This window comes from Ceratotherium simum, chromosome 29, assembly GCF_057802395.1.
Source record: "Ceratotherium simum simum isolate JZ-2026a chromosome 29, ASM5780239v1, whole genome shotgun sequence".
Taxonomy (NCBI): domain Eukaryota; kingdom Metazoa; phylum Chordata; class Mammalia; order Perissodactyla; family Rhinocerotidae; genus Ceratotherium; species Ceratotherium simum.
This window is the reverse complement of record NC_141928.1, coordinates 7,298,683-7,322,058: the sequence shown is the minus strand read 5'-3', so window position 1 is coordinate 7,322,058 and position 23,376 is coordinate 7,298,683. Positions and strand designations below refer to the sequence as shown.

Below are 23,376 nucleotides of genomic sequence, written 5' to 3'. Positions count from 1 at the left end.
ATGTAGATATAAGCTAGAAAGATATACTCTAAAATTATTTTTAGCTCATTTCTTTTTCTTGTCTTATTGCCTTTTCTAGGTCTTTAATTCAATATGGAATAAATAGGATGATTATCTTCAATCTCTTTCATTAAACCAACTCAAAAAAATGTATTGAATACCTGTTGTGTGTCAGAGATCTCTGAAAGTGGGATATTTGTGATTTTTATTTTCTTAATTTTCCTTATGTTTTCTAAAGTCTCCACAATAAGCATATTACTTCTGTAATAAGAAAAGTTAATTTTTTTAAAGCATGTTAGCTTTTGAGACTGAGGCAAATATGCCTTCTCACTCATGGTCGGATCCAGGATCTGACCTCCCACAGAGCCACCAATTAAGGATCAGTTCCTTCTCCATGGAATCCTCTCTGGAGAGCAGGGACGCTATCTGTTCCTCCCCATCTCTGCTGCCTAGAGCAGGGCCTGGTTCAGCAACTACTTGTTGAACTGAGAGGTTCCAAACCGGGATCCCATTTTCCCTTCATTCCCCACTCTGGGTTAGCATCACGGATTTACCTAAATCACCATGGAAGTTATTTATTTTTTAGCCAGATCACTTTGGGGTAATGAGCTCTGTCATTCCTGGGTTAACTGGAGTTTCCTTGGGTGCGTTTCCAGGGCTGGAACTCCTGCTCAAGGGCTGAGCTTCAGTAGAGCAGTCTATGCCTCTTGCCCCACTCTGCCATCCCTGTACCACCCCAGCCCCCAGGATTGGGACGGGTAGTAACAACTCAATAACAACAACAACAAGCATAATGCCGATTCACAAGAATCCTTTTAGATTGGTCCCTTTTTTATACCTATTGTACAGATGATGGATCAGACTCAGAGAGGACCAGCGAGCAACCTCTCCAAGGCCACACGGCTGGTAAATGGCAGTGAACAGATTCAAACCCATGTCTCCACAGCTCCAGAGGCCGAGTTTTCCATCACTGCCCTGCACTGCTTCTTTGAATAAATGTTTAAAAAATAATAATTGTTAACACTATGGAGTGCTTACGAGGTACCAGGTGCCCCACATATATCAACTTACTTAATCCTTCTAACAGCCCATTTTACAGATGAGGCAACCAAGGGAAACAGGCTAAGCAGATTGCTAAGGCTCATGGCTAGGAAGTGCAAAGTCTGGATTTGAACCCAGGAGGCTGGGGCTGAAGCACCCTCATCCTGCAGAGATGCAGGAGACGGTCTCTCCGTACGCATAGGATGAATGAATGCGTGAGTGGATGAAGGAAGCCACTGTGACCAAGAGACCTTTACACGGCACTTCTCAGCTCTGGGCCTCGCTTTACCCATCTGTTCAACAAAAGGGCTGGGACCAAACAATTTCAGTGGTTCTTCCAGCTCTAGAAGGAGCCTATGCCTTTGCTGCCTCAGTTTCCCCATTTGCCATTCAAGGGAATGGGACCAAGGTAATCCCTCAGGCCCTTTCCAGCTCCACAGCCCAATGTTGACAGCACCCTCCCTCTGCTCCAGACCACGGGCCCAGGATTTCCCTTGTGACGGGATCCCCATAGTGCCCAGGAGACAGGTACTCCATTAGGCCCATTCTACAAGGGAAAACCTGGGCTCAGAAACGGAAGGTGACATGTTTGAGGTCACACGGCAGTGCATGGCAGAGCTGGGCCTGACCTGGTCTCTGACACCAAAGCTGTTCTGACCACTGAGCAGCACTTCCCCTAGGATAATCTCCTACTCTGGGCTTGCTGGGTGCTCCAGCAGGGGCAAGGCCCTCTCACACTGTCCCCAAAGCCACACACATTGTGGGCAGCACCAGGGACCCCCTGGTGCCCAGGCTGGGCTCCTGACAGTCCCCTGGGAGAAGGCCGCCACCTCTTTTGCCAGCCTTTCTCACTGGACACCCTTAGGGCCGCTTTCCAAAGAAGAAAGCCATAATCTCCAAACCTTGAACCGACCCACGCGGGCACCTCCACGGATTGCTGCGGCTAACATCACTCGGGGGACACTCAGCCTCATTTTGCGCGTGATTTCTTTCTGGAAAAAAAACCCAACTCAGGCAGAACCTAGGCTGCAGGTTTTCAAGGGTGTATGCAGGGTGGGTTTTCTGTGTGGGAGCTCAGAAAGGACATTCTGAAGGCCTTCTCCTGGTGGGCTCCTTTTTGTTGCTGTGACACTATGGCTCTGCAGTCATGGCGGGGAGGACAGAGGACCAGGCCTCCAAGCAGCAACCTGGGCAAAGATCTGTGGCCTCTGAAGGGCTTACGGTCTCAGCTCCACCACTGGGGGCATCTTTTCTGTGCTCTCTTTGAAGAACAAAAACCAGAGCAGAGACCCAAGCCTGCCTCTCTTTCCCTGTCACTGGTCTATCAGTCTGGCTGTCGACTGGTTGTCTGTCCTCTGTGTCTAAGCTAGGAATTCTGGAGGGAGACTCTTTCCTCCCAGCTTGGTTTTCTTAGGGGAGGGCCTGGAGCATCCTGGGAGTGGGCTGGGGGAGGGCGTGGGGGGGGCGTGGGGGGCGGGGAATGCATACACCCCAGAAGCTTCTAGTGGGGAGACCCTCCGGCCAGGTGGAGTGACAAGGTGGACTCTGCATTCTTTCCGGAAGGGAGGGACACTGTTGGGGTGCATGGAGGGAGTGGGGGGGAATTGGGAGTTCGAGATCTTCTCGGTCACCTGTCTGAGTCGCTCCCCCCACCCCTACGGAGGAATTTGTAAATGGAAGTGGGGGCGGGGGGGGCTGCTAATCCCTCCACTATCATCTCCCCAGATACTTGTTGGGGGATTAAAAAAAAAAACCCAAACACTGAACTTTCCTGCTCCTTAAAATGTGGGTGGGGAGGGTGAAAGAAGGATCCCCCCCTTTTTTCTCCCCCCTCTCCCTGCCCCCAGCCTCCGGCCGGACTCGGCGCAGGACCCCTCCCTCCCCGCAGCCGCAGCGGGGGGGTGGCGGGGGGCGAGGTTTGCTTCAAGAAGGGGCGTGTGTCCGGAGCTCGGGTTTTAGCAACTTCGGAGCGGGCGCGGCGGCGGCGAAGGGGAGGGAAGAAAGTTGGTTTCCCCCGACGTCAGCGCCGGGCGGGCCGCGGCGGCCGCGGAGCCGGGAGGCGGCCGGAGCGGGGCAGAGCGCGGGGCGGCCGGGGCGCGCTCGCTCCGACCCGCGCTGCCACCCCCGCCGGCCACCCCGGGCCGCTCGCGGGCATGGACAGCGCGGCCGCCGCCGCCTTCGCCCTGGACAAGCCGGCGCTGGGCCCGGGGCCGCCGCCGCCGCCCGCGCTGGGGCCCGGCGACTGCGCCCAGGCGCGCAAGAACTTCACGGTGAGCCACCTCCTGGACCTGGAGGAGGTGGCGGCGGCCGGGCGGCTGGCGGCGCGCCCCGCGGCCAGGGCCGAGGCGCGGGAGGGCGCGGCGCGGGAGCCGTCCGGGGGCAGCAGCGGCAGCGAGGCGGCGCCGCAGGACGGTGAGTGCGCGCGGAGCGCGGGGCGGAGGGCAGGGCGCGCGGGGCCCGAGAGGGCGTGGGAACGGAATGCGGGGTCCGGAGAGGGCGCGGGGCTACCGGGGCCGGAGGGGCCGGCGTGGGGCAGGCAAGGATGCGGGGCGCGCGGTCTGCGGGATCCCGGACTGGGAAGGGGTCGGGGGCGCCGGCGGAGACTCTACGGCGGGACCTCCGGGGAGCGGGCGCTGGGCACGGCCTCCCGTGTGGCTGGCTTGCCCCGCAGCCGTGGCTGAGGTTGTCTGTCCGCGATGAGATGGGCTGCGGTGACCAGAGCTCTCCACCGGGGGAGAGGGCGTCTTTTGCCCAGAGCCACAAGTCGGAGGAGCTTCTGGGAGGTGCGCTGTCTTTGTGCCCAGCCCCGGAGGCAGCCCTCGCGGCGCCACTCCCAAATAGCCTGGGCAGTGGGGGTGATTATGGCCCTGGTACAGCGGGAGAGACTGAGGCGTTGGAGGGGAAAGGGACCTAACCACCAGCTGGGTTTCAAACTCTGCCTGCCTCCTCCAGGGCGCCACCGCGGCAACTGCTAGGTCTTCTTAAACCGGGTTCCTCGGCTGGGTCAGAATGCCTGCCCCCAGCCCCCGTGTGGGCCACTAGCAGCTTCCTAGGTGGAATGGTCCAGCCCTAAAGAGCCAGCTAGGCCTCTGTTCCCCTGCCGAGGTTAAAGGTCATCAGGAAGGGGCTTTAAAAACAAACAACCCACCCAAGTGGCTTTTTTCAAAAAGTCACACTGGATGGCAGTGTCCTGAGCCCTCGGTAAGAAGGAAAGGGGGCGGGGAGAGAGCGCTAGAGTAGCAGAGATGAAGATAAAGCAAAGGTTCTGGCTCTGGATGGTTTCACCGGAGCACAGGGAGGAGTGGAGTCCCCACAGCTCACCCACACCCTGAAGAGGAGGTGGGGTGGTCTGAGACCACTGCCCGGTCCTCTAGCTCTGGGGAGCAGGCTGGCCTGCTGGAGGCTCTGGGCCCCTTAGGAGTCACCCACCTGACTCCAGCTGCCTTCCCACTGGTGCCTGGGGATTCCCACTTCCTTCACCAGCCTCCAGGTCTCAGGGGAGCCCCGGCTGGCTGCATGCCCCGCTTCTCAGATGAGAGGAGGTGCAGGGGAAACTGAGGCAAATGCAGCCTCGTCGGAAACCTCGTCCAGGAGCATGTGCACACGTGGGGTCGCCTGACACACACCTGACTTCACGGTGCACCTCAGAGAGCACCCAGCTCGTGCCAGCCGTGTCCAGCGGCCTCTGGTTCCCTCTCAGTGGCGTCCACCACCCACCACCCACAGTGGACTGGCATCTCTCTTCACCCTCCAGGGTGATCATGAAGCCGGCAGACCTGCCCCTGGGAGTTGGGGTGTCCCTGATGGCAAAGTGGAAGGCAGGTGTCTAGTTGGGCTGGGGGTAGAGTGGAGTGCCCTCTGGTGTGGGAGGAGGGCCCTGCCAGCTGAGTTTGTTTGAGGACCTCAGGTCTCGTGGGAGGAGCCGCTGGCTCTGAGCAGGCAGGGGAGAGGTCTCTGATTTGACCCTGATGAAGGGGGCCCCCTGGGGGCTGGAGGAAAGGAGGAGCAAATTGGGGATGAAGCAAAGAAGGAAGGGAGACAAGGAAAGAGAGGGGGAAGAGAGGAGGACGGGAGCGATCGGGGGAGAAGGAAGGAGGCGCCGGCGTTTTGTACTCAAGTCCCGGCCAGGGGATGAGTGCCAATCCCGCCCTGGCCCCTGGCCGTGGGGAAAGGCAGTGGAAGGCCTTGCTTCTCCTGGACACAGCATAGAAGGTCTCCAAACGGAAGGTTTTTCTGGGGAGTCCCCAAACAGCTCGTGTCAGCTGGGGACACAAGTGCCTGGACAGGGCCGCTGGTGACGCCCAGACAGCTGGGTGGGTAGCGGGCCTCCCCAGCAGATCCTGGGGCCGGGCCACCCTCAGTGAGAGCCCAGGAGGCCTGCTGGCCTTTTCCTGGGGAGGGGCTTCTGCACGCTGGGAATACCCAGGCACTGGGGACAGAGGACTCTTTAGGTGTGGGGTCAGGTGGGACGGGCCTGAGGGCAGCAGTCCATCTGCTCCTGGAGATGGGCATCTCCTTTCCCTCATCTGTAAGGGAGAAGGGGCCGCAGGCAGAGTCGGAGCCAGGCTCAAGATGGGCTGAAGGATGCCCTCAAGCCTGCCCCCCGCCTTGGAACCCCAGCCCAGCTCTGACCTGGGGACATGCGGTCCAGCTCCGTGCTCCAGGCTTGCAGATTTCCTCCAGGCCTCTGCAGATTGAAGCAAACGTGGACAATACGGAAAGTTCTTCAGGAAGCTAAAAATTCCAATTTAAAGATTCTCTTGTGTTTGAGATTATATTTTTCCTGTTCATTTTTGGTGTTAAAACACCCTTTCTTTTATGAAATAAGAGATAATAACTGGAGATTGTTTTATTTTAATGTCCTCACTTGGCAAAATTAAAAGGAGGTAACCCTATATTCATTCCTCAGATTGAAAACAAATCACTAGTCCATGAAATCCAAATGTTTTATGTAGAGTCAAGCATCTTCCCAAGGCCAACTGGTTGCGTTCCAGGGGTGCCTGCTGCGGTGACGTTGCCCCAGAGCGGGGAAGGAGCAGGGCAGGGGGCGCTCTGTGGCTGCCCCCAGGCCTTGGAGAATCCCTCAGCTTGCTCCCTGGGTCTGGGCCCACAGGCAGAAGGTGGGCGGAGGAGAGGCCAGCTTCCTCTGCCCCTCCCACTGCCACTTACTGCGGATTCCCAAAACTGGGGGAGAAGGGACCCCTCATCCACTCATCCTGGTGAGCCCAGCCCGCATCCCTGTACCCCTTTCCAAATCCGGCAACCAAACTTCGGGGAGCCGGGCCTCTGGACCCCAGGCCAGCAAACAAGCGTGGGCCTTGGGCTGTGACCGTCCTCCAGTCCTGGGCCCTGGAGATTCCTCACTGAGGAGTCAGACATGCTCCGAAGTAGATTTTCCTGTGGCTTCTGGAGCTGTTTCCAGGTCCAAAGAAAGTGACTGACCCCAGAGAGATGAGGTGCTCCTATTTAGAAAACTAAGGGTTAATGGGAAGACTAATGAGTTAGAAAATTGATATAGTTTCAACTTGCCAGGTTAGCAGGCTCAAAATTTTTTTTTAAATATGTTTTTCAATCTTTTGTTTTCACAAAGCCACCCATAGATATAGCCTGTTCTTGCCAATGATTTTCCCAGACCAGGCTCCCCCCAGAACTGGCCGGGAAGGCTGTGGCTTCGCTGGTGACTCAGAGCAACCCGGGGTCTCGGGTTCCTCCCAATTCAAACGCTGAGGTCCGCGCCGGGCGCCAAGCTATGCCAAGCACGTTAGGAAAATAAACCCTCGTTCGCTGCCTTTGCAATGACTTACAACAAAAGAAACCACATTAATAACTGAGATTTTCTGTAAAGCATTCCCTCCTGTGGGCAGGGCGGAAACAGGGATGCGGACACACTGGGAAAATAAACACGGCCCGTGGAGCCAGGCGGGCGAGGCCCCCAGGCCAGGGAGGCTGCCAGGCCATGCAGGGCTGGTACCTGTTTTTGGAAAACCTCAGGACCGGGCGGGTCCCCTTCCCAGAGATTCGAGACAGTGGGGTGCTTGGAGTCTGAGGGCACAAGCTGAGCGGGGTGGGCTGGAGCCCTGGACGGGGGATTTGGGGTCCCTTCGCGGAGCTGCTCCCTGAGCCGCATCTGCTAACGGGGTGACAGGAAGCCAAGCATGAGTCTGGTTTGAGGTGGGGACCTGCTTCTCCGGCTTGGCAATGGTGGCGGGAAGGGCCAAGTGTCTGAGTGTCGGAGTGGAGAGCCTGAAGTAACCATTGAGTTTGACAGACTGGCCGACTTGCCTCCAATGTTTAAATTTTTTTTGTGGTCAAAGATACCTAACATAAGATTTACCATTTTAGCCATTTTTAGGCATACAGTTCAGTGGCATTAAGTATATTCACATTGTTGTACAACCATCACCACCATCCATCTCCAGACCTTTTTCATCTTCCCAAACTGAAACTCCACTCCTGCTAAACCCTCACTCCCCATTCCCCCCTCCCCCAGCCCCTGGCACCTGCCATTCAGCTCTCTGTCTTTATGAACTTGACCACTCTAGGGACCTCATTTAAGTAGAAGTGTACATTTGTCCTTCTGTGACTGGCTTATTTCACTTAGCATGATGTCCTCAAGGTTCATCCACGTTGTGGCATGTGTCAGAATTTCCTTCCTTTTTATGGATGCATAATATTCCATTGTGTAGACGTACCACGTGTTGTTGATCCATTCCTCTGTTGATGGACACTTGGGTTGCTCCTGCCTTTTGGCTACTGTGAATAATGCCGCTAAGAATGTGGGTGCAGAAATATCTCTTCCAGTCCCTGCTTTCAGTCTTTTGGGATTACTGGGTTGCGTGGTAATTCTACGTTTAATATTTTGCAGAACCATCATGCTGTTTTCCGTAGCTGACTTCAGTTTTTAACTGGCCTACCTGTAACTGCCCTGAAAGGTGGCCTCGGCAGCCTGTGGGCTGGGGAGGAGGGAGCCGGAGGAAGCCGACCTGCCGAGACTGGAGCGGGGCTGGTGGGGAAGAGACAAAAGGGTTTCATCAGAACCAGCCTTTCAGAGACTCTTCCCTCCCTTCCTTTCCCTTCATCCATTTCCTGGGGGGACAGAGCCATCTGCCATGAACGGGCCCTGGACGGGAGTCAGGACACCCAGGTTTCAGGACTGGCTTTTGCTGCCATCTCCCTTTGTGACCTAGGGCGTGTCACATCCCCTCTCTGGGCCTCAGTCCCCCACCTGAACGATGGGAGGCAGCACACAGATGTGTGTGAGGCCCCTCCTGTCCCTCATTGTGATTTGACCCAGGCTGAGAAAATGACCCGTGATGGGGCCGTCTCTCCAGGAACGTGGAATCTGCGGCCCGGGTCCGGACCCTCAGACAGGTGAGGGTGTCTCTCCGCACGTGCCCGGGGGCAGGGAGGGAGGAGGGGTGAGCACGAGGTCAAGGAACCAGGCCTAGAAGCTGAGACCCTAGGGGCCTTCCGTTTGAGAACCGCTGGGTCTACCAGGGTGGCTGGGGGACAGGGACGATGGTCTGCATCTCTGGCTTTTTGTCAGCAGGGGGGACGCTTGCTATTTAGTTCATTATTCATGGGTCCAGGGTGGTCTTGCTCCTATATCTAGTAGATCATCTGGAGGGAGCTTGGGGGCCTGGCACAGGGGCCTCGGACCTGCTAGCACCCCACAGGGGCCCTTCCCTGTGGGCAGAAGCTCAGCAGGGCTGGAGCTGTGACTCTTTCCTGTCAGAAGCCTCTGGAAAAGTAAGTTTGGAGCAGTAGTGATAATGCCTGCTTGGACGCCACCCTGGAGGCCTAAAAAGCACCCTGAGGCTCAGTGTTGCCACCTGTGGAATGGGAACAGTGGCCAGTGCTGTCCCTTACAGGGGCGTGGTGTGGTGCGGGTGTGGGAGACCGTGCTGGCACACAGTCAGTGCTCAATAAAGGGTCCCCGCTACAGCTCGCTGAGATGCTCACGGCAGCCCTGTGGATCAGGCGGGGCTCGTGAACTGCCATCCCTATTTTTCCGAGGCCCAGAGAGGCAAAGCAGCCTGCCCGAGGTCTCCCAGATGGGAACGGAGGCGCAGGGTCTGTTTGTGGATCCCAAGTCCAGGCCTCTCTGTCCCACACAGCTCAGTGTTTGGAGGGGAAGCCCACCTGGTTGTTGGGGAGACTCGGGCCCAGGTTTGTTTGGGGAACCAAAGGGGGCAGGCAGGCAGGGGGAGACGGGCCTTGCGGACTGGCCCAGAGTGGGGCTGTTGGGATGCCCCCTGTGCCGTGTAGGGGTTTCTAGGTGGGCAGAGACAGGAGGAAGGGTTTCGGTGGCTTGTCCTGGGCAGGGATGCGACGTCAGACTGGACGAGGCAGAACTTGGGAAGCTTTCGTGGAGTCCCAGACCCAAAGCACAGCGGCTGGCCGAGGTGGAAGTGGACCCTGGGGGTGATTTACGGGGGGCCAGAGCTTCCCCGAACACATCCCACAAATGGGGCGTCAGTGCTGGAACCCAGCCAGCGTGCTGCCCTGGGGCCGGAGGCTGTGGGGGTGGAGTGGAAGGGACGAGCTCGTGATGGGGCTGAAGGGGGACGTGAGGGGACGTGGCAAGAATGACCACAGTGCTCGCGGGCACATTAGCCAAGTGCTCCCCGTGTGCTGCCTGGGCCTCCACCCGCCTCGCCCGCGTTGTCCTCCCACCAACCCTGGAAGGGGGTCCTTTTATTTTTCACACTTTATGGAGAAGGAAACTGAGGCACAGAGAAGTGGAGCCACTTGCCGAGGTCACACGTTCCCGTGAATATGGGATTCCAGCCAGGCCTCTCCCGTTCTGAAGCCCCTGCTCTGAGCCGTCCCTGCAGCCCTTGGAATGCTCGGTGGTTCGGCCAGAGAGGTCCACTCCCAGGCAGGTGGGGGCTGCATTCAGGGGGCCATGGGGCAGCCAGGGGAGGGGTCTCCTCCGTCTCCTCAGCAGCCTGGCCTGGGTCACAGGCCTGTGGGGGACGGGTCAGGCCTGGCAGTGTCGGGACTGCCCGGCTTTGGGGGTGTGGGAAGGTGTGAGAGGGAGTGGGGGTCCTCTACCTCTCCTGCCCAGAAACATCCAGAATGGCCTCCCCCACCCTCCACAGGCCCGTCTCCAGCCACCTGGACATGGGAGAGCTGTGGGGAGTCCCTGACTCTGGGGAACATCAATAGGAGAGGACCCTTTCGCAGTCCACCCCCAGCTCCCATACTCATTCATTCATTGATTCATTCATTCAACAGTCATTTTCCGAGCACCGACTGTGTGTCACGCGTCAGGCCTTGAGCTCCTACTGCCTGCCCTGTGGTTCCCAGACTTGCAGATTTCAAGCCTCAGGGAAATGTCCAGGAACGTAGGGGAACTGGCATAGAATGGGCAGTTTTTAAACTGTGCCAAGAAAAGACATTTAGGCGCCACACTACTATCTTGTTGCCCCATCTGTTTATCCAAGAAAGAACCTTTAGCATCTTAATCCCAGAGTAGAGAATGTTCTCAAAACTGACTTGATTTCACTTAACAAAAAATTCGCAAACTGCCCCTATTTGTCTCATTTTGCGGTAGGTCGCTGAAGACCGTGTCATGGGCTGGCATTTGGGATCCACGTGGTGGACGGGCTTTCCCAGACTCACAGACGCAGAGACACACACACACACACACACACCACACACACACTCATACATAGACACACAGACACTCACACCCCATCGTGAGGGCTCCAACCCAGCCCCAGTGATCAAGTTCAGGTTTTTTTTTTAATTTTTATTTTTTTATTTTATTTTTTCCTCCCAAAGCCCCAGTGGATAGTTGTATGTCGTAGCTGCACATCCTTCTAGTTGCTGTATGTGGGACTCGGCCTCAGGATGAACGGAGAAGCGGTGCCTCGATGCGCACCCGGGATCCGAACCCGGGCCACTAGCATCGCAGCGCGCGCACTTAACCACCAAGCCACAGGGCCGGCCCCAAGTTCAGGGTTTTAATGTCCAGGGGGGCTGCAGGCACATGAGCAGCCATGTCGTGCTGGAACGGGCCAAGGGTTAAGTGCCCTCTGCGAGGTGGTGAGTAGGAGAGCACCATGCGAGCTTCCTGTTTAGACAGAGGGAGGTGGGGAGGTTACCACGCCTGGCTCCCATGCCGAGCAGAGGACAGGAGACCAGGTGCCCTGCAGCCTCCAGGGACTAGGAGAGGGGACACGGGGCAGAGTGGCCTCCTCAGGAGCAGGGGCAGAGCCTGCCCTGCCTGGAACCCAGGAGTCGTGGAATCTCATGATGTCCTGGGAATGGAGGTTGTTAAACGACTCAGATGCTCTCGCCACCCCCTGTGAGTCTGGCCCCCTTGCTCTGTGTCCTACATCTGGGAAGCCGCTTGTTTCCAGCCCGGCTTCGAGGGGCCACTGCGATGACAGGACACCGTCCACATGGGGCCCTTTATGGCTAATGATGTCTTTTATTGCATCCTAAAAATGAAACAGGCTCTGGAAGACATTATTTTTGGCCCCTCTTCATGATCCATTCTGCTTTTCTGTGCATAGGAGGGGCAGCCGGGACCTTCGGGTTTGGGGGGCAGTGGGAGGGGTTAGGAGGGAGCAGGGGCAATGAGTTACGGAGAAGCCAAGAAGATGGGACCCCGAGGCCGGAGAGGTGGACGGGGGCTGCTGGGCGGATTGTGGTCTTTGGAGAAGGTGCTGGGAGCGGGCAGTGAAAGAGCAGGTGGCCCAGGGGTTGCGAGACCTGGAAGCTTCCACAGAGGGCCCCTCCACCCAGGGCTGAGCAAGCAGCTCAGTTGCTTGAGAACTGACAAGGTCAGGGTGTGTCACCTCCCATGACATTGCTGCCCAGGCGGCAGTAAGAGGGCTCTGCACTAGGAGTCAGGAAACCGGGACTTGCCGGGCCCTACAACTCGGGACACACCCCGTCGCTGGTCTGAGCCTCAGTGTCCCCATCTGAGGGGGGCTGGACCATCTGTTTGTCAACGTGTGGTCCCAGGAATCACTGCATTAGAATCACCGTGGAGCTGGTTAAAATGCACGTTCCTAGGCCCCGCCCCACCCCACCCCGTGGAATGGCACTCTCTGGGGCCCAAGCCTGGGCCTCTGCATTTACTAGGGCCTCCAGCGATTTTTATGTGCATTAAAGGGAAAATGCTGCTATGCTCTGGAAGGCTCCTTCCATCCTCTGCACCTCCTCCTCCTCCTCAATTGGCCTGAGTGGAAAATGGTCCTCCCTGGGGGGATGGAGAGGCCGCGCTGAGCCGCTGTGGGAAGCCTGAGGCTGGCATCAAGTATACATGGAAGGGCCGAGTAGACAGCGGGGAGGGAGTTGCTCCGAGGCCCAGCCCCAGCATCCCCAGAGACCTGACTTTGTGCAGGAAGCCGCACGGGGCTAGGAGAGAACAATTGCTGTCGACCAGCCACCAGCATTCATTGAGCACCTATTGAGTACCAGCTCAAGGCAGCCTAAAGAATTGGAATGGAAGGGGCATTGCGATTGGGAGAGATTCCTGCCTGTCCCTCTCAAGCCTCCTGACTCCCTCCAGCTGCGGCTGGCCAGGGCGGGGGGTGGCTGGGGTGGTCAGAAGCCTCACTGCTGAGCTGGGGGTCTCTGTCACTGGAAAAGCCCCTCCCAGCATCCTGCCCCGCTCCTCTTTGCCCTCCTCACTCACCCCCCCCCTCACGACCCTGCAGGCTCCCCTCGCAGGGGTCCGCTGGGGTCGGGCATCCGCTGCCCCCAGGAGGGCAGCCGCTCCACCCGGGGTGTGTCCACCAGCCCCCTACCCCGTCTCCCTGTCTGCCCTCCTCCGCCTCTGGCCTTCTCTTCCTGGCCTCCCCTCTCGCCATGGGTGCAGATGTTTACACGCCAGAGATGGCGTTATTAGAAATGACATTCAACCAGAGCTGGAATTACCACGCGGATGGCTGCAATCCTCGGAATCAAAGCGGGAGCCGCCGGGCGCGCCTGGCAGGGGCCTCGTGTCTCCTCTCGCCGCCAGAGCTCGGCAGCCTCCCGTAGAAACCCCGCCGAACGCCGAGGTCTTGAAAGCGAGTGTACCTCCTTTCATTAGACTAACAAATAACATGTAACACAAAACATCTGTGAACAGCAGCCCCTAATGCGCTCAAGATGGGGCCATGGGCGGCCGGTCCAGCCAGCGGGTAGCCAGGCCGCGCGGGGCTCAGGGTTTGCTGCCCGCCCCAGGGGGGTGCGGGCTCCCCTTCTCTCCGGGGCCTCCCCCTGCGCCCTGTGAGACCTGGGGGCCTCCTTCCTCCGACCCAGTCACTCACCCCTCTCTTCTCACCGTGAGACCCTGTCATCCAAGGGTCTGTTGATGGGGGCAGTGCCCCTGAATGGCGGGGTTCACAGCCCTCCACCAGAGGAGCAGCCTTGACCGGCTGTGTGCCCTTGGCAAGCTTCTTCGTCTCTCTGAGCACCCCAGTTGTCACAGGAGAAGAACCGTGCCTCCTTGTGGGGTAGTTTTAAGCATTTAGAGAAATGTTGGAAGCGGAGGAACGTGAGAAGTTCTCAGAAAGGGCATCTGCCATTATGACTACAGGTGGGGAAACTGAGGCTCCGAGGGGTGAAGCGACTTGCCCAAGGTTACACAGTGGTGGAGAAGCGAGGCTTGGAGCCTCAGGGTCTACACCCTTTCCCGACCCTGTGAAGCACGGAGTGAGGAGTGCACGTTGAGCTGACTGTGGTGGGCATTCAGAAAGGGCTCTGACACAGCCCCCTGCCTCAGAGGGCTTTGAGTCTACGCTGAGGGCAGAGGATGAGCTCGTCTGTGAGAGAAAGCGGGCTGACCCTGCTCCCCGAGGCCAGGTGCCCCTCAAAGCCCCCCCACCTCCCCATGGGCTCGGAAACCAGGGGGGCCTCTAGAAGCCATGTCTCCTCTGATGGGGGCCAGGAGAGCCGGCTGCCTCCCCAGGACCTGAGGCACCATCCCCATGGCTCAGGGGGATCTGGCCTCAAACCTGCAGAAGGAAGGGCTGCAGCCCAGACTAGGGAGAAAAGTCCGGAAAAAAGGTCCCAAAAGTGGGAGAAAAGACAAATTGGCACTTTGTTCCCTGACTCCCCTCGTGATGAAGCCCCAGAAAACAGGCCTTTTTGCCTTCCGCTAAGAGACCGTATGTGAAACTCCTCGCCTCCTTGTCCCGCTCCACGATAGGCCTCCTTTTTGGTTCCAAGAAAACTGGATGGGATTCATTAATTCACCCATTCATTCACTCATTCATTCAGTGCACACGTGTTGTTGTGAGGCAGCGTGCTGGGAAAACACCAGTGGACAGGCGGGAGCAGGTCCCTAACCAGGGAGCAGAGTGCGAGGGCAGCGCGGCTTCCTGCGGTCCAGCTCGGCACGTCTGCCTGGCTCCCAGCTCAGCGCTTCACACGCAGCCTCTCGCCAAATTCTCTCAGGAGGGAGGGGAAGCATTATCCCCACCTTACAGATGAGGAAACTGAGCCTCAGAAAGGCAAAGTGGCTTGCCCAAGGTCACCCAGGAGATATGCAATGATGTCCAGAGCCCAGGTACAATGCTGGCCACCCTGTGCCGGGCCCCCAGGTGCCAAAGGAGCCTCAGTGTCCTCTTGCTGGAAGCAGCCCCAGCCCTGCCAGGAAGGCCCTGTGCCTCCCGTCTCCCCAGTTCTCACCCGGAAACCTCTGCAGCGCCCTAAGCAAGGCGCCAGTTTTCCAGGGACACCCTTGTGCAGAGCCTGACTCACAGCAGCCAGGCAGGAGGGCTCCGGGCTACGCTGTGATGGAGGGGCTGGGGCTGGGGGCCGGGGAGCGATCCCACCTTCGGAAATCTTGTGTTTCTGAGCAACATCATGTTTTAATTGGAAGGCCAGCCTCTCCCGGGGAGCAGGCTGCCCTGCCACCCGCCCGCCCCAGGCGAGGAGAGTGTCAGGGCTCAAAGCGGGAAATTGCCAGAGACAAGAAGTAAAAACGGACTCCTCTGGTTTCACCAGGAAGGAAAAAAGAAAAGATGAGGCTCTAATGCGGCCAAAAGCAGGGTCATTGTTTAAAGAACACTTGTTTGCTCTTGCAGCAAATGGAGCTTCAAGGGGGCTGCCTTTTTAAGGGCCCGGTTTCTCTCTCAGGGGAGGAAAAATAGGGGAGGCATCCCATGAACACTTCCCTCCTTCCTCCCACCTATACTTGTTGATCACCTACTCCATGCCAGGCCTCGGGCTGGATGCTGGGGTCCCAGCAGGGAACAAGGGAGGTGTGGTCCCTGCTATGAAGGAGATGTCTTGGCTGCTATGAGAACAGATAATGGGGCCCCTTACCTGGTCCGGAGGTTCAGGGAAGGCTTCCTGGAGGAAGTGGAATTTCAGAAGGCACCTAAAGGATGAGTGGAGTTAGCCAGGCGAAGAGGTTGGGAAGGGTGCTCCAGGTGGAGGGAACAGCAGATACAGGGGCTCAGAGTGAGAAAGAGATTGGCTGTTCCAGGAGAAGGGTAGGAGGGGGCGCGGTGGGAAAGGGGCAGTGAGCAAAACCTGGTTCAAGATTTGCCATTTCTGTATTCAGAGCGGTGGGAATGCTTTCTGTGCACCTGTGGGCATCTGGAGTGTCCAGGGCACCCGGGCCCTCCCCAGTAGCTCTCTTGGTGAGCGAGTGTTCCCTGTTGTGTGGGAAGTGATGGTTAACCTGGGACCAGCAGTTGGCTCCCAGTTGCCCAGAGCCTCCTGGGGCACCCCTGTCTCCAAAGCAGCTGATCCCAAGCGCTAACTGGCCACGGCGGCCCAGCTGCTCTGAGATCTGAGATCCCGAGTCTGGGAGGAGAGGTTCCAGGAGCTGTCCAGAGCCAGAGGCAGGCAGGTCCCCCTGCCCAGTGTCAGGCTTACCAATCTGCCATTTGCAGGACGGCTGCACCGAAGTCCCGGACCCAACACTGGGGCCTCATGCCATAGAGCACAATGGCCCCGAGATGGAGGTTTCGTTAGCAGATCCGTCAGCAAGACGAGGAACGCTGGCTGGGCTGTCTGGCTGCAAGCCCTGCGCCCCTGGAGGAGTGGAGGGAGTTAGGGTGCTTGTGACTGAATCAGGACCGTGGAGCTGGATGACGGATGGGAGGGGCTTGCCCCTGTGACATTCATCTTCATCATTGTCTTCGTCACCGAGATCCCAACAGTCAGGGCCGTTTATTGCGCACCTACTATGTGCTAACCCCTCCATGTGGATCATCTCATTAATTCCTCCCAGATGCTCTAGGAGGTAGGCAGTCTTACGGCCCCATTTTCCAGACGAGGAAGCTGAGGTCCAGAGAGATGGGCTATGCATTGAGGACTTGGGGGTGCCAAGCCTTAGATCCTTGTCTTCGAGGTGTTCCCCACCCCTGCTGGCCTGGAGCCTCTAGACTGTGCTCGCTCTAACCTCACCCAGCCTCTCCAGGCTGGTTTAGGAAGGGACGGGTCAGAGATGTGGAAACACTGGAGCGGAGGGTTGCTGGCAGAGCTGCTCCTCAACCCAGGCAGGCGGGCCAGGACCCTGGGACAGGGACAGCCCTGACTGTCCCCCAGGCAACTTGATGGTGACACAGGTGTAGAAACAGAGAGCCAGCCCCAGAAAGTTCCACCAGGTCCCCCACCTTCTCAGGGCAGGACATGCTGCCAGTAGGGGCCTGGCTTAGCTGTGAGATTCTGGCCCTGACCTCGCCCTTGCTTACTGGAAGATCTTGGGAAAGTGCCTCATTTCTCTGAGCCTCAAATTCATTATCTGCAAAATGGGCATAATGATGGTACGTGGGGCTTGAGTTGTTCAGAGGAGTTGATGAAATCAAGCAGGAGGGCTCAGCTCTGTGCCCATCTGGCCTCAGGAGGAGCTCGGTAGACACCAGTTTGCTTTCTCTTTCACTCTCCTTGGTACTTGGGAGGAGGAGGCAGATGCACAGTTGAGGACTGTCAAGCCCCTTTCACAGGTGGAAAAACTGAGGAGGGATAAATTTCCCAAGGCCCCACAGGAAGAGGAGCTGAGATGAGGAACAGAGTTCTGGGTCCCAGGAGCTGGCCCTGGTGGCCTTTGCTGGTACCTATGCTTTCCATAAAGGAGACAGCTTATCCAGCTCCAAGTGCCCCCCCAACGGACATGGGACCCAGACCCCTCAGCCCCTGCCCAGCCCTGCCGGGGGACCTGGGGTCCCCTCTTTGGAAGGATGGGGTTGATTTGCTGCAGCCGCAGCCTGGCTGGAACTGACCTCTGCTCCCGTGCAGAACGAGCATTTTGCTTTATTTTCCATGGCACAAATTGTAACCATGTATAATTTCATGACAAATGTCATCTATAAAACACAACACAACTATTTTTATAATGTGGCATTTGAGGTTAAAAATTCAAATTAGAGATTAATTGCAACTTCTGGAAGGTCTGTGGATAAGACGGCTCAAGGAGGAAGGCTGAGATATTCAGATACACTCCCTCGGGGATTACAGACGGGTTCTCACCACATGTCTGGAACATGCACACGCACACACATGCACACACACGTATGCACGCGCACAGTCAACTGATTCCTAGGCTCCAGAAAAGCTGGTTTCGACATGGCGTTTGCACTCTGGGAAAGCTGATCTCGATGCTGTCTCCTTTCTCTGCCTAGGACCCTGATGTCCAAAGGGCCATAGCAGCAGGTTCCGTGATGATGAGGCAGCCCTGGGATTTGTGGAGGCGGGTGGCAGGGGGAAATGCACAGAGCTTGGGGTGCCAAGAAAAGAAGTGAAGGGATCAGGTTTACCCCCATCGGGTGCCAGCTCTCAGCTTCTCCCTCCACTCCCCAAAAACCAGAACCAGATGGACATCTAAGTGACTAGTGGGTCTACAAGACAGCGTGGGATGGAGCTCAGGTCAGGGAGGAGGGAGGAAGGCCAAACGAGCCCCATTCCAAAGAGGGCAAAGGCGGGGTGTGTCCCCTTCAGCACCCAGGGGCTAGCTCGGAGCACCCGCAGAAGAACCTTAGGCTCTGGAGAGCTCCATGGTGGCTTCTTGGGCTCTGCGGGGATTGGGGCGAATGTTCTCTGCTTTCTTCAAACCAAGAACCACAGCAGAGGTTGGGAGAGTGGGGCTGCCCTGGGCACGGAAGATTTTCCTCCCTCCACCTTCCCATGGGTACAGGCAGGTCTCTGAGGAGGAGACGTGGTCCTGGTCAGGAGGGCAGCAGCCCCAGGGAGCTGGTAGCCAAGGGCTGGAGCCTGGTGGCCTCCTCATGTGCCCGAGGGGCCCCAGGGAGCGGAGGTCCAGAGTGCGGCCAGCAAGTTAGACTGACTCCAGCTGGCTCACTGGAGCAAGGGGCTTTCTGAGTCTCTGTTTCTTTCTGAGCCTCAGTTTCTCTGTCTGTAAAGTGGGGCTAATGACAAGTGGGTTGTGAGGATGCAGAGATAGGAAGCATTTCACATAGTCCTGGCACATAGCCAGCTGCTGCTGCTGCTGCTATCATTGCTATTATTAGCAACTTACATGCGGGCCCCTCAGAGAGGGCTGGCGGAGGACCCAGCCACACCCCTGGCAGCGGCTGGTCCCTAGGGTCCCTCATCTCCCCAGCATGAAGACGGGAACTGTCTCAACCCAAACTAGCTCCATATTAAGGCACTAACTCTCCCTCCACCCCCAGCCCCACCCTGGGGTGGGGCAGTGTGGGCTGGGCATGTTTACTCCCATTGTCTGTTGGCACATTTAGGGCGAGATGGAGGGGAGGGGGTGCAGGCAGGGTCTCCACAGTTTCTCGGCAGAAGCTGTGTCCACCCTGGGGGACGCTCGGGTGTCTTCAGCTCAGCACTACCCAGCCTTGGGCACAGCAGACAAACGATCGCTTTGGCCACCAGAGTCGGGCCAGGAACAGCCCAGGTGGGGGGGGGGGGCTCCGGCTTCCAGCTTGGCTGTGGAGCCCTCAGATCATTGCCTCCATCTTCCCCCTCCTCCCTTGGCTGTACCAGTGTCATGCCGCCATTAATGTCACTTCCTTTGGGTGAAGTCACTGTCCACAGGGAACCCCTGCTGGGACCTCCTTCATAACAGTAACAAATCGTCCCCCTTGAAGAGGCCACCATTATGGCCGAAGCCCAGAGCACACATGCCCTCCGCTCATCTTTACAGGCTATCAAAGTTTCCGTTCCTCAGGTGAGAAGCAGGGGCTCCTCCGCTCAACATATATTTCTTGAGCACCGACTACGTGCAGGCACTGGGCACACATCCACCCATCAGCCTTTACGAGCTTCCAGGTGCCGGGAGACAGGCAATTAACTGAGAGCGACACAGACAGGTAATTAATTGCAGTGCTGGTAAATCCCTCCAAGTTGAGAAGCACAGGGGCCTCTGGGCCTCAGAGACAAGAGTTGCCACCCCAAGGCTGCACAGCCCGCACCTGGCAGAGGATCAGACCCCAGAGCCCTCCCGTCCCTGCTGTTCCCTCAGCGCAAGGCTGTGGCTAACGGGAGCCTCCGAACAGGCTGCAGAGATCCACATCCGAAATTAGTTGGGAGAGGGACCCATGACCGGCCCATACGGCGTGGGCGGGGCTGGGGGCAGGGGAGAGAGGATTCCAAAGGCGGGTCCATAAGTCCCTCTGGCGCTGTGTTCGGCGCAGACTTGGGGGTGGGGGTGTGCGGAGTGGGGACACACTCATCTAGCTCTGCCAGGGCAAGGACGAGGGTCCAGGTATAGTTGGGGAGGACTGTCACCTACGACGCATAGAAAACCGGCCCCAAGTAGCTTAAGCAAAACTAAGATGAGGATGTGCAAACCGAGAACTGCAGGGCGGCGCTTCAGGCGCGCCCCGATACCGGGCTTAAACTGCGGAGCAGCCGGAGTGTCTCCCGCGTCTCGCTCGGCCGGGATTGGGTCCCCGCCCACCTCTGAGCCAATCACAGCGGCCGCAGAGGAGCGGCGTGCTGATCGGCCGAGGGCTGGGCGCGGTGGGGCGGCGCCCGGACCGCTGGGACAAGGCGTGGAGGGCGGCTGCTCTTGGAAGGGCTGCTCTCGGACATGACAGAGCTCACATTTACAAGGAAGAGTTCCCTACACGGCAGCCGGCCCTGCTTTATGCGTTTCCCGTGTATTATCTCACCTAATCCTCCCAGGGAGACCTTTATAGAGGAGGCAGCCAAGGCTCGGAGAAATCAAGTAACTCCCCCAAGGTCACCCAGCTTGTGGGTGGAGTACTGGGAACTCAATCCAGGGCGTTTGTCTCAACCATGACCCTCAAAGCAGCTAATGTCCATCCAGGAGGCCTGAGCAGCTGGCACTGGGGCCACCCTGTCCCCCTCCACCAGGACGGGAAGCTGTGTCACTGAGACCCCGCCCTCCCTCTTCCTGGGCTCAGTGCGCCCATCTGGCCCCATGGCTCTGCCCAGCTCCTGCAGAGTCTGAGCAGTCCCTGACCTTGGCTGAGGGTTGGTGGCAGGAAACCATGGAGGCAGCCTCGGAAGGGGGCCATCACTGCCCAGGCTGGGGGCGCTGGGCCGGCTGGGGTCTTGCTGGGCCCCCTTCCAGCATCAGTGTCCCCCTCCAGTTAACATCCCACACTCCATGGCAATATACTTTACCCACAGCCACGAGTGGTGGTGGCTTCGGTTTGTCCAGTTGAAGGCCGTCACGTGGGTCAACATTTCATTAACTGTTTGTTAATTACCCTCTGCATTGTATTTTGGAACCAGTAAAAAACTGCTTCAGGTCTTCCATTTTCCCGGGCCTTTGAAAAGCTTCTGGGCCTTAGGCATTGTGGGCCTAAAGGCTAAACAGTGCTGGGCTGTGAGTCATTCATTCATTCATTCATCCTGTTTACTGAGCACCTACCTTGTGCCAGGCACCACTATTGACACAGATAACCCTGAGGAGGGGGACAGAGGGAAACAGGCTGGTGCAGTCCAAGTTTAAACAGTGATTGTGAAGTGGCTGGGGGAGGCAGACGGGTCCCCAAGCCTCTCTGGGGCAATGAAGGGAAGATTCCTAGAGGTGAGGGGTGAAGATTGGGTTGGGCTTCCTGAAGAGGTGGGAAAAGTGTTCCAGCCAGAGGGAACAGCATGTGCAAAGACAAGAAGTGACAGAGTGTGGCCAGCAGGAGGCTTGTGGGGGACAGGGGCACCAGATGAGGCTGGGGTGCGGGCAGATCCTGAGGCTGAAATCTAGACTCTGGTCTGCGTGGTGGCTCTTCTCTGGGTCTTGGTCAGAACTAGGGTAAGGAGAGTGAGGCACCAAGGGCACAAAGCTCATTCAGAACAAGGTCCCAGCTCGTCAGGCGCCTCAGAATTGGTCTTCACAGTCGGCGGTCCCCCCTCCACTCGGTGCCCCCTCCTCTCCTCTCTGAAAAAACTCCAACGTCCTGATTTTTTGAGTGGGGGGCCTAAGTGGGTCTGATGGGAGGGGCCTTGCAGAATGCTAATGAAATCAGAGGCGCCCAGGTGGGGGCCGGGCCTGGGTTAAGGGAGAATTAAGCAAATACGCTCAACCTGTGGCTGGCTCTTTTCCATATTTGATTGGTGCTGGTGAGGAACAGCCCCCTGCGGTGCAGCCCCTGCAGGAGGGATGGGGGAATATGATGAGGGAACAGGTTGCTTGGGAGCCTGCAAGATGCGGGGTGCATTTGCATTCAGGATACTTCGTGGGAGGGAGGGGCAAAGATGGGCGCCGTAGCTTGGCAGGGAGGTGGGCCTGTGCGGCCCACGCCCTCCGGATAGGTGAGGTGTGGAGGACCACTCTCGTGCTTGTCAGCCACAGCGACACTTGTGGGTCCCATGTCTTGATCACCTTCCAGGCATCATCCCCAGGAATCCTCACAACCACCCAGGAGTCATGTGCAACACTGACAGGGAAACTGAGGCAGGGAGAGGAGAAGCGACTTGCCAAGGTCACAGACCAGCAGCCTGACTCGCAGCCCCTTTTGGTCCCCACACCTGAGTCCCAGTAGGGGTGGGTACTCTTATTATCCCCCCCTGAGATTTGGGGAGCAGAAAGGTAGCACAGCCCAGGAGATGAGGGCAGACAGAGAGACTGTAGCTCAGGTCCCAGCTGGGCAAGGCCGGGCAGCCACATCAGTCTCGAGCCTGATTCCCCTTTGGTAAAGCGAGTTAATGACAGTATCCCCCTCGCACCGTTCACGAGGGTGGATGAGGACGAGCTCTGAGGACTGGAAAGGGTCCCGTGACACGAAGAGGGGTTGTTTGAAGAGCCACCCTGGACCCAGGCTCCATGGTGTGGTCACTCACCGAGAGCTGCCCTCCTCAGTCTCTGCCCCTCTCTCTGTGCCTTCCTCCTTCCACCCAAATGTGTGCAATAGCACGTCAATTTCACCTTTTCCCCAAGAAGCATCATCGACATCAGGACAAGGTCTATTTGACGCTGAAGGAGCAAGTCCAGGAGGACTCACTGGGTCCACATTTCTGCTGCTCCGTCTACCTCCATTCAATTACACTGGGCCCAAAGAGGTACCTGGGAGCTCACAGCCTAGGGGGACCAAGCCTAGAAGCCAGTGTGAGAAGGCTGAAGCAGATGTGTGCACAAGGCACTCTGCGCATCAGGGGAAGGCTTTTTAAGTGGGGTCTTATAGGATGAGTAGGAGCCTTTTGTTCACCAATGTGGCTTTAGACCTAGCATACCCCCCCTGATCATTCAGAGTGGAAAGGAAAGTGCCCAATCTGCTGAGCCTCCCCAGAAGTGATGGGCAATGAGAGTCTCACAGGAAGGAGGTGAAGTTTGCATGAGGCCAGGAATGTTCCAAGTTGTTGGTTTCCAAGAGGCCCATGGCTGGCCCTATGGCACAGGGAGACACTCCTATCCCCTCTCCAGATCTCTCCTCTTTCAAGATTTCCTGCCTCCTGCAGCCCCAGCTCTTCTCTGAGCTCCAGGAGCACTCATATCTTCCATAATTAGCCTGCCCACTTTGGTCTGAATCCTGGCTCTGCCGCTTGTGGCCTTGGGCAAGTCCTCATTCTCCCTGAGCCTTGGTGTCCTCATCTCTAAAAGGGGAATCAACGATAGTGCTTCTCTCCCAGGGGGCTGCTTTTAGCTCAGTGCCCTGCATACAAGCATTGCTCTGTGTGTTTGCAGAATCCGTCATTTCCCATTCTCCCGCCTGGTACCCGGTTATCGCGTTATTGCCTGTGACAATCCTAGGTAGATCTCCATTTTGCAGATGAAGAAACTGAGGCTCATGTTGGGTAACTGGCCCATGGCCATAGTGCTGGGACTCTACTCTAGGCCGGTCTGATGCCCGAAGACCATGCACTTGGCTACACAATAGCATTGCCTGGAGAGTGCTCAATGAATGCTGATGGCCAGGCCCACCCGAACCTGTGGAGTCAGACTCTCGAGGGAGGAGGGGTGCGTGGGGCTTGGCATCTCACTTTTAAAAGCTCCACGGG

The 23,376-nt window shown here is 57.5% G+C and overlaps 1 protein-coding gene across 1 annotated transcript in view; it reads left to right on the top strand.

Annotated features, from left to right (window-relative positions):
• The first annotated feature begins 3,070 nt into the window (after positions 1-3,070).
• The window catches only part of PRRX2 (paired related homeobox 2), a 44,365-nt gene continuing 24,059 nt past the window's right edge, over positions 3,071-23,376 (top strand). The window contains exon 1 of the mRNA XM_087419570.1: positions 3,071-3,453. Within this exon, the coding sequence (XP_087275696.1) occupies positions 3,195-3,453 (259 nt within the window). The 5' untranslated portion in view covers positions 3,071-3,194. The remainder of the gene's footprint in view (positions 3,454-23,376) is intronic.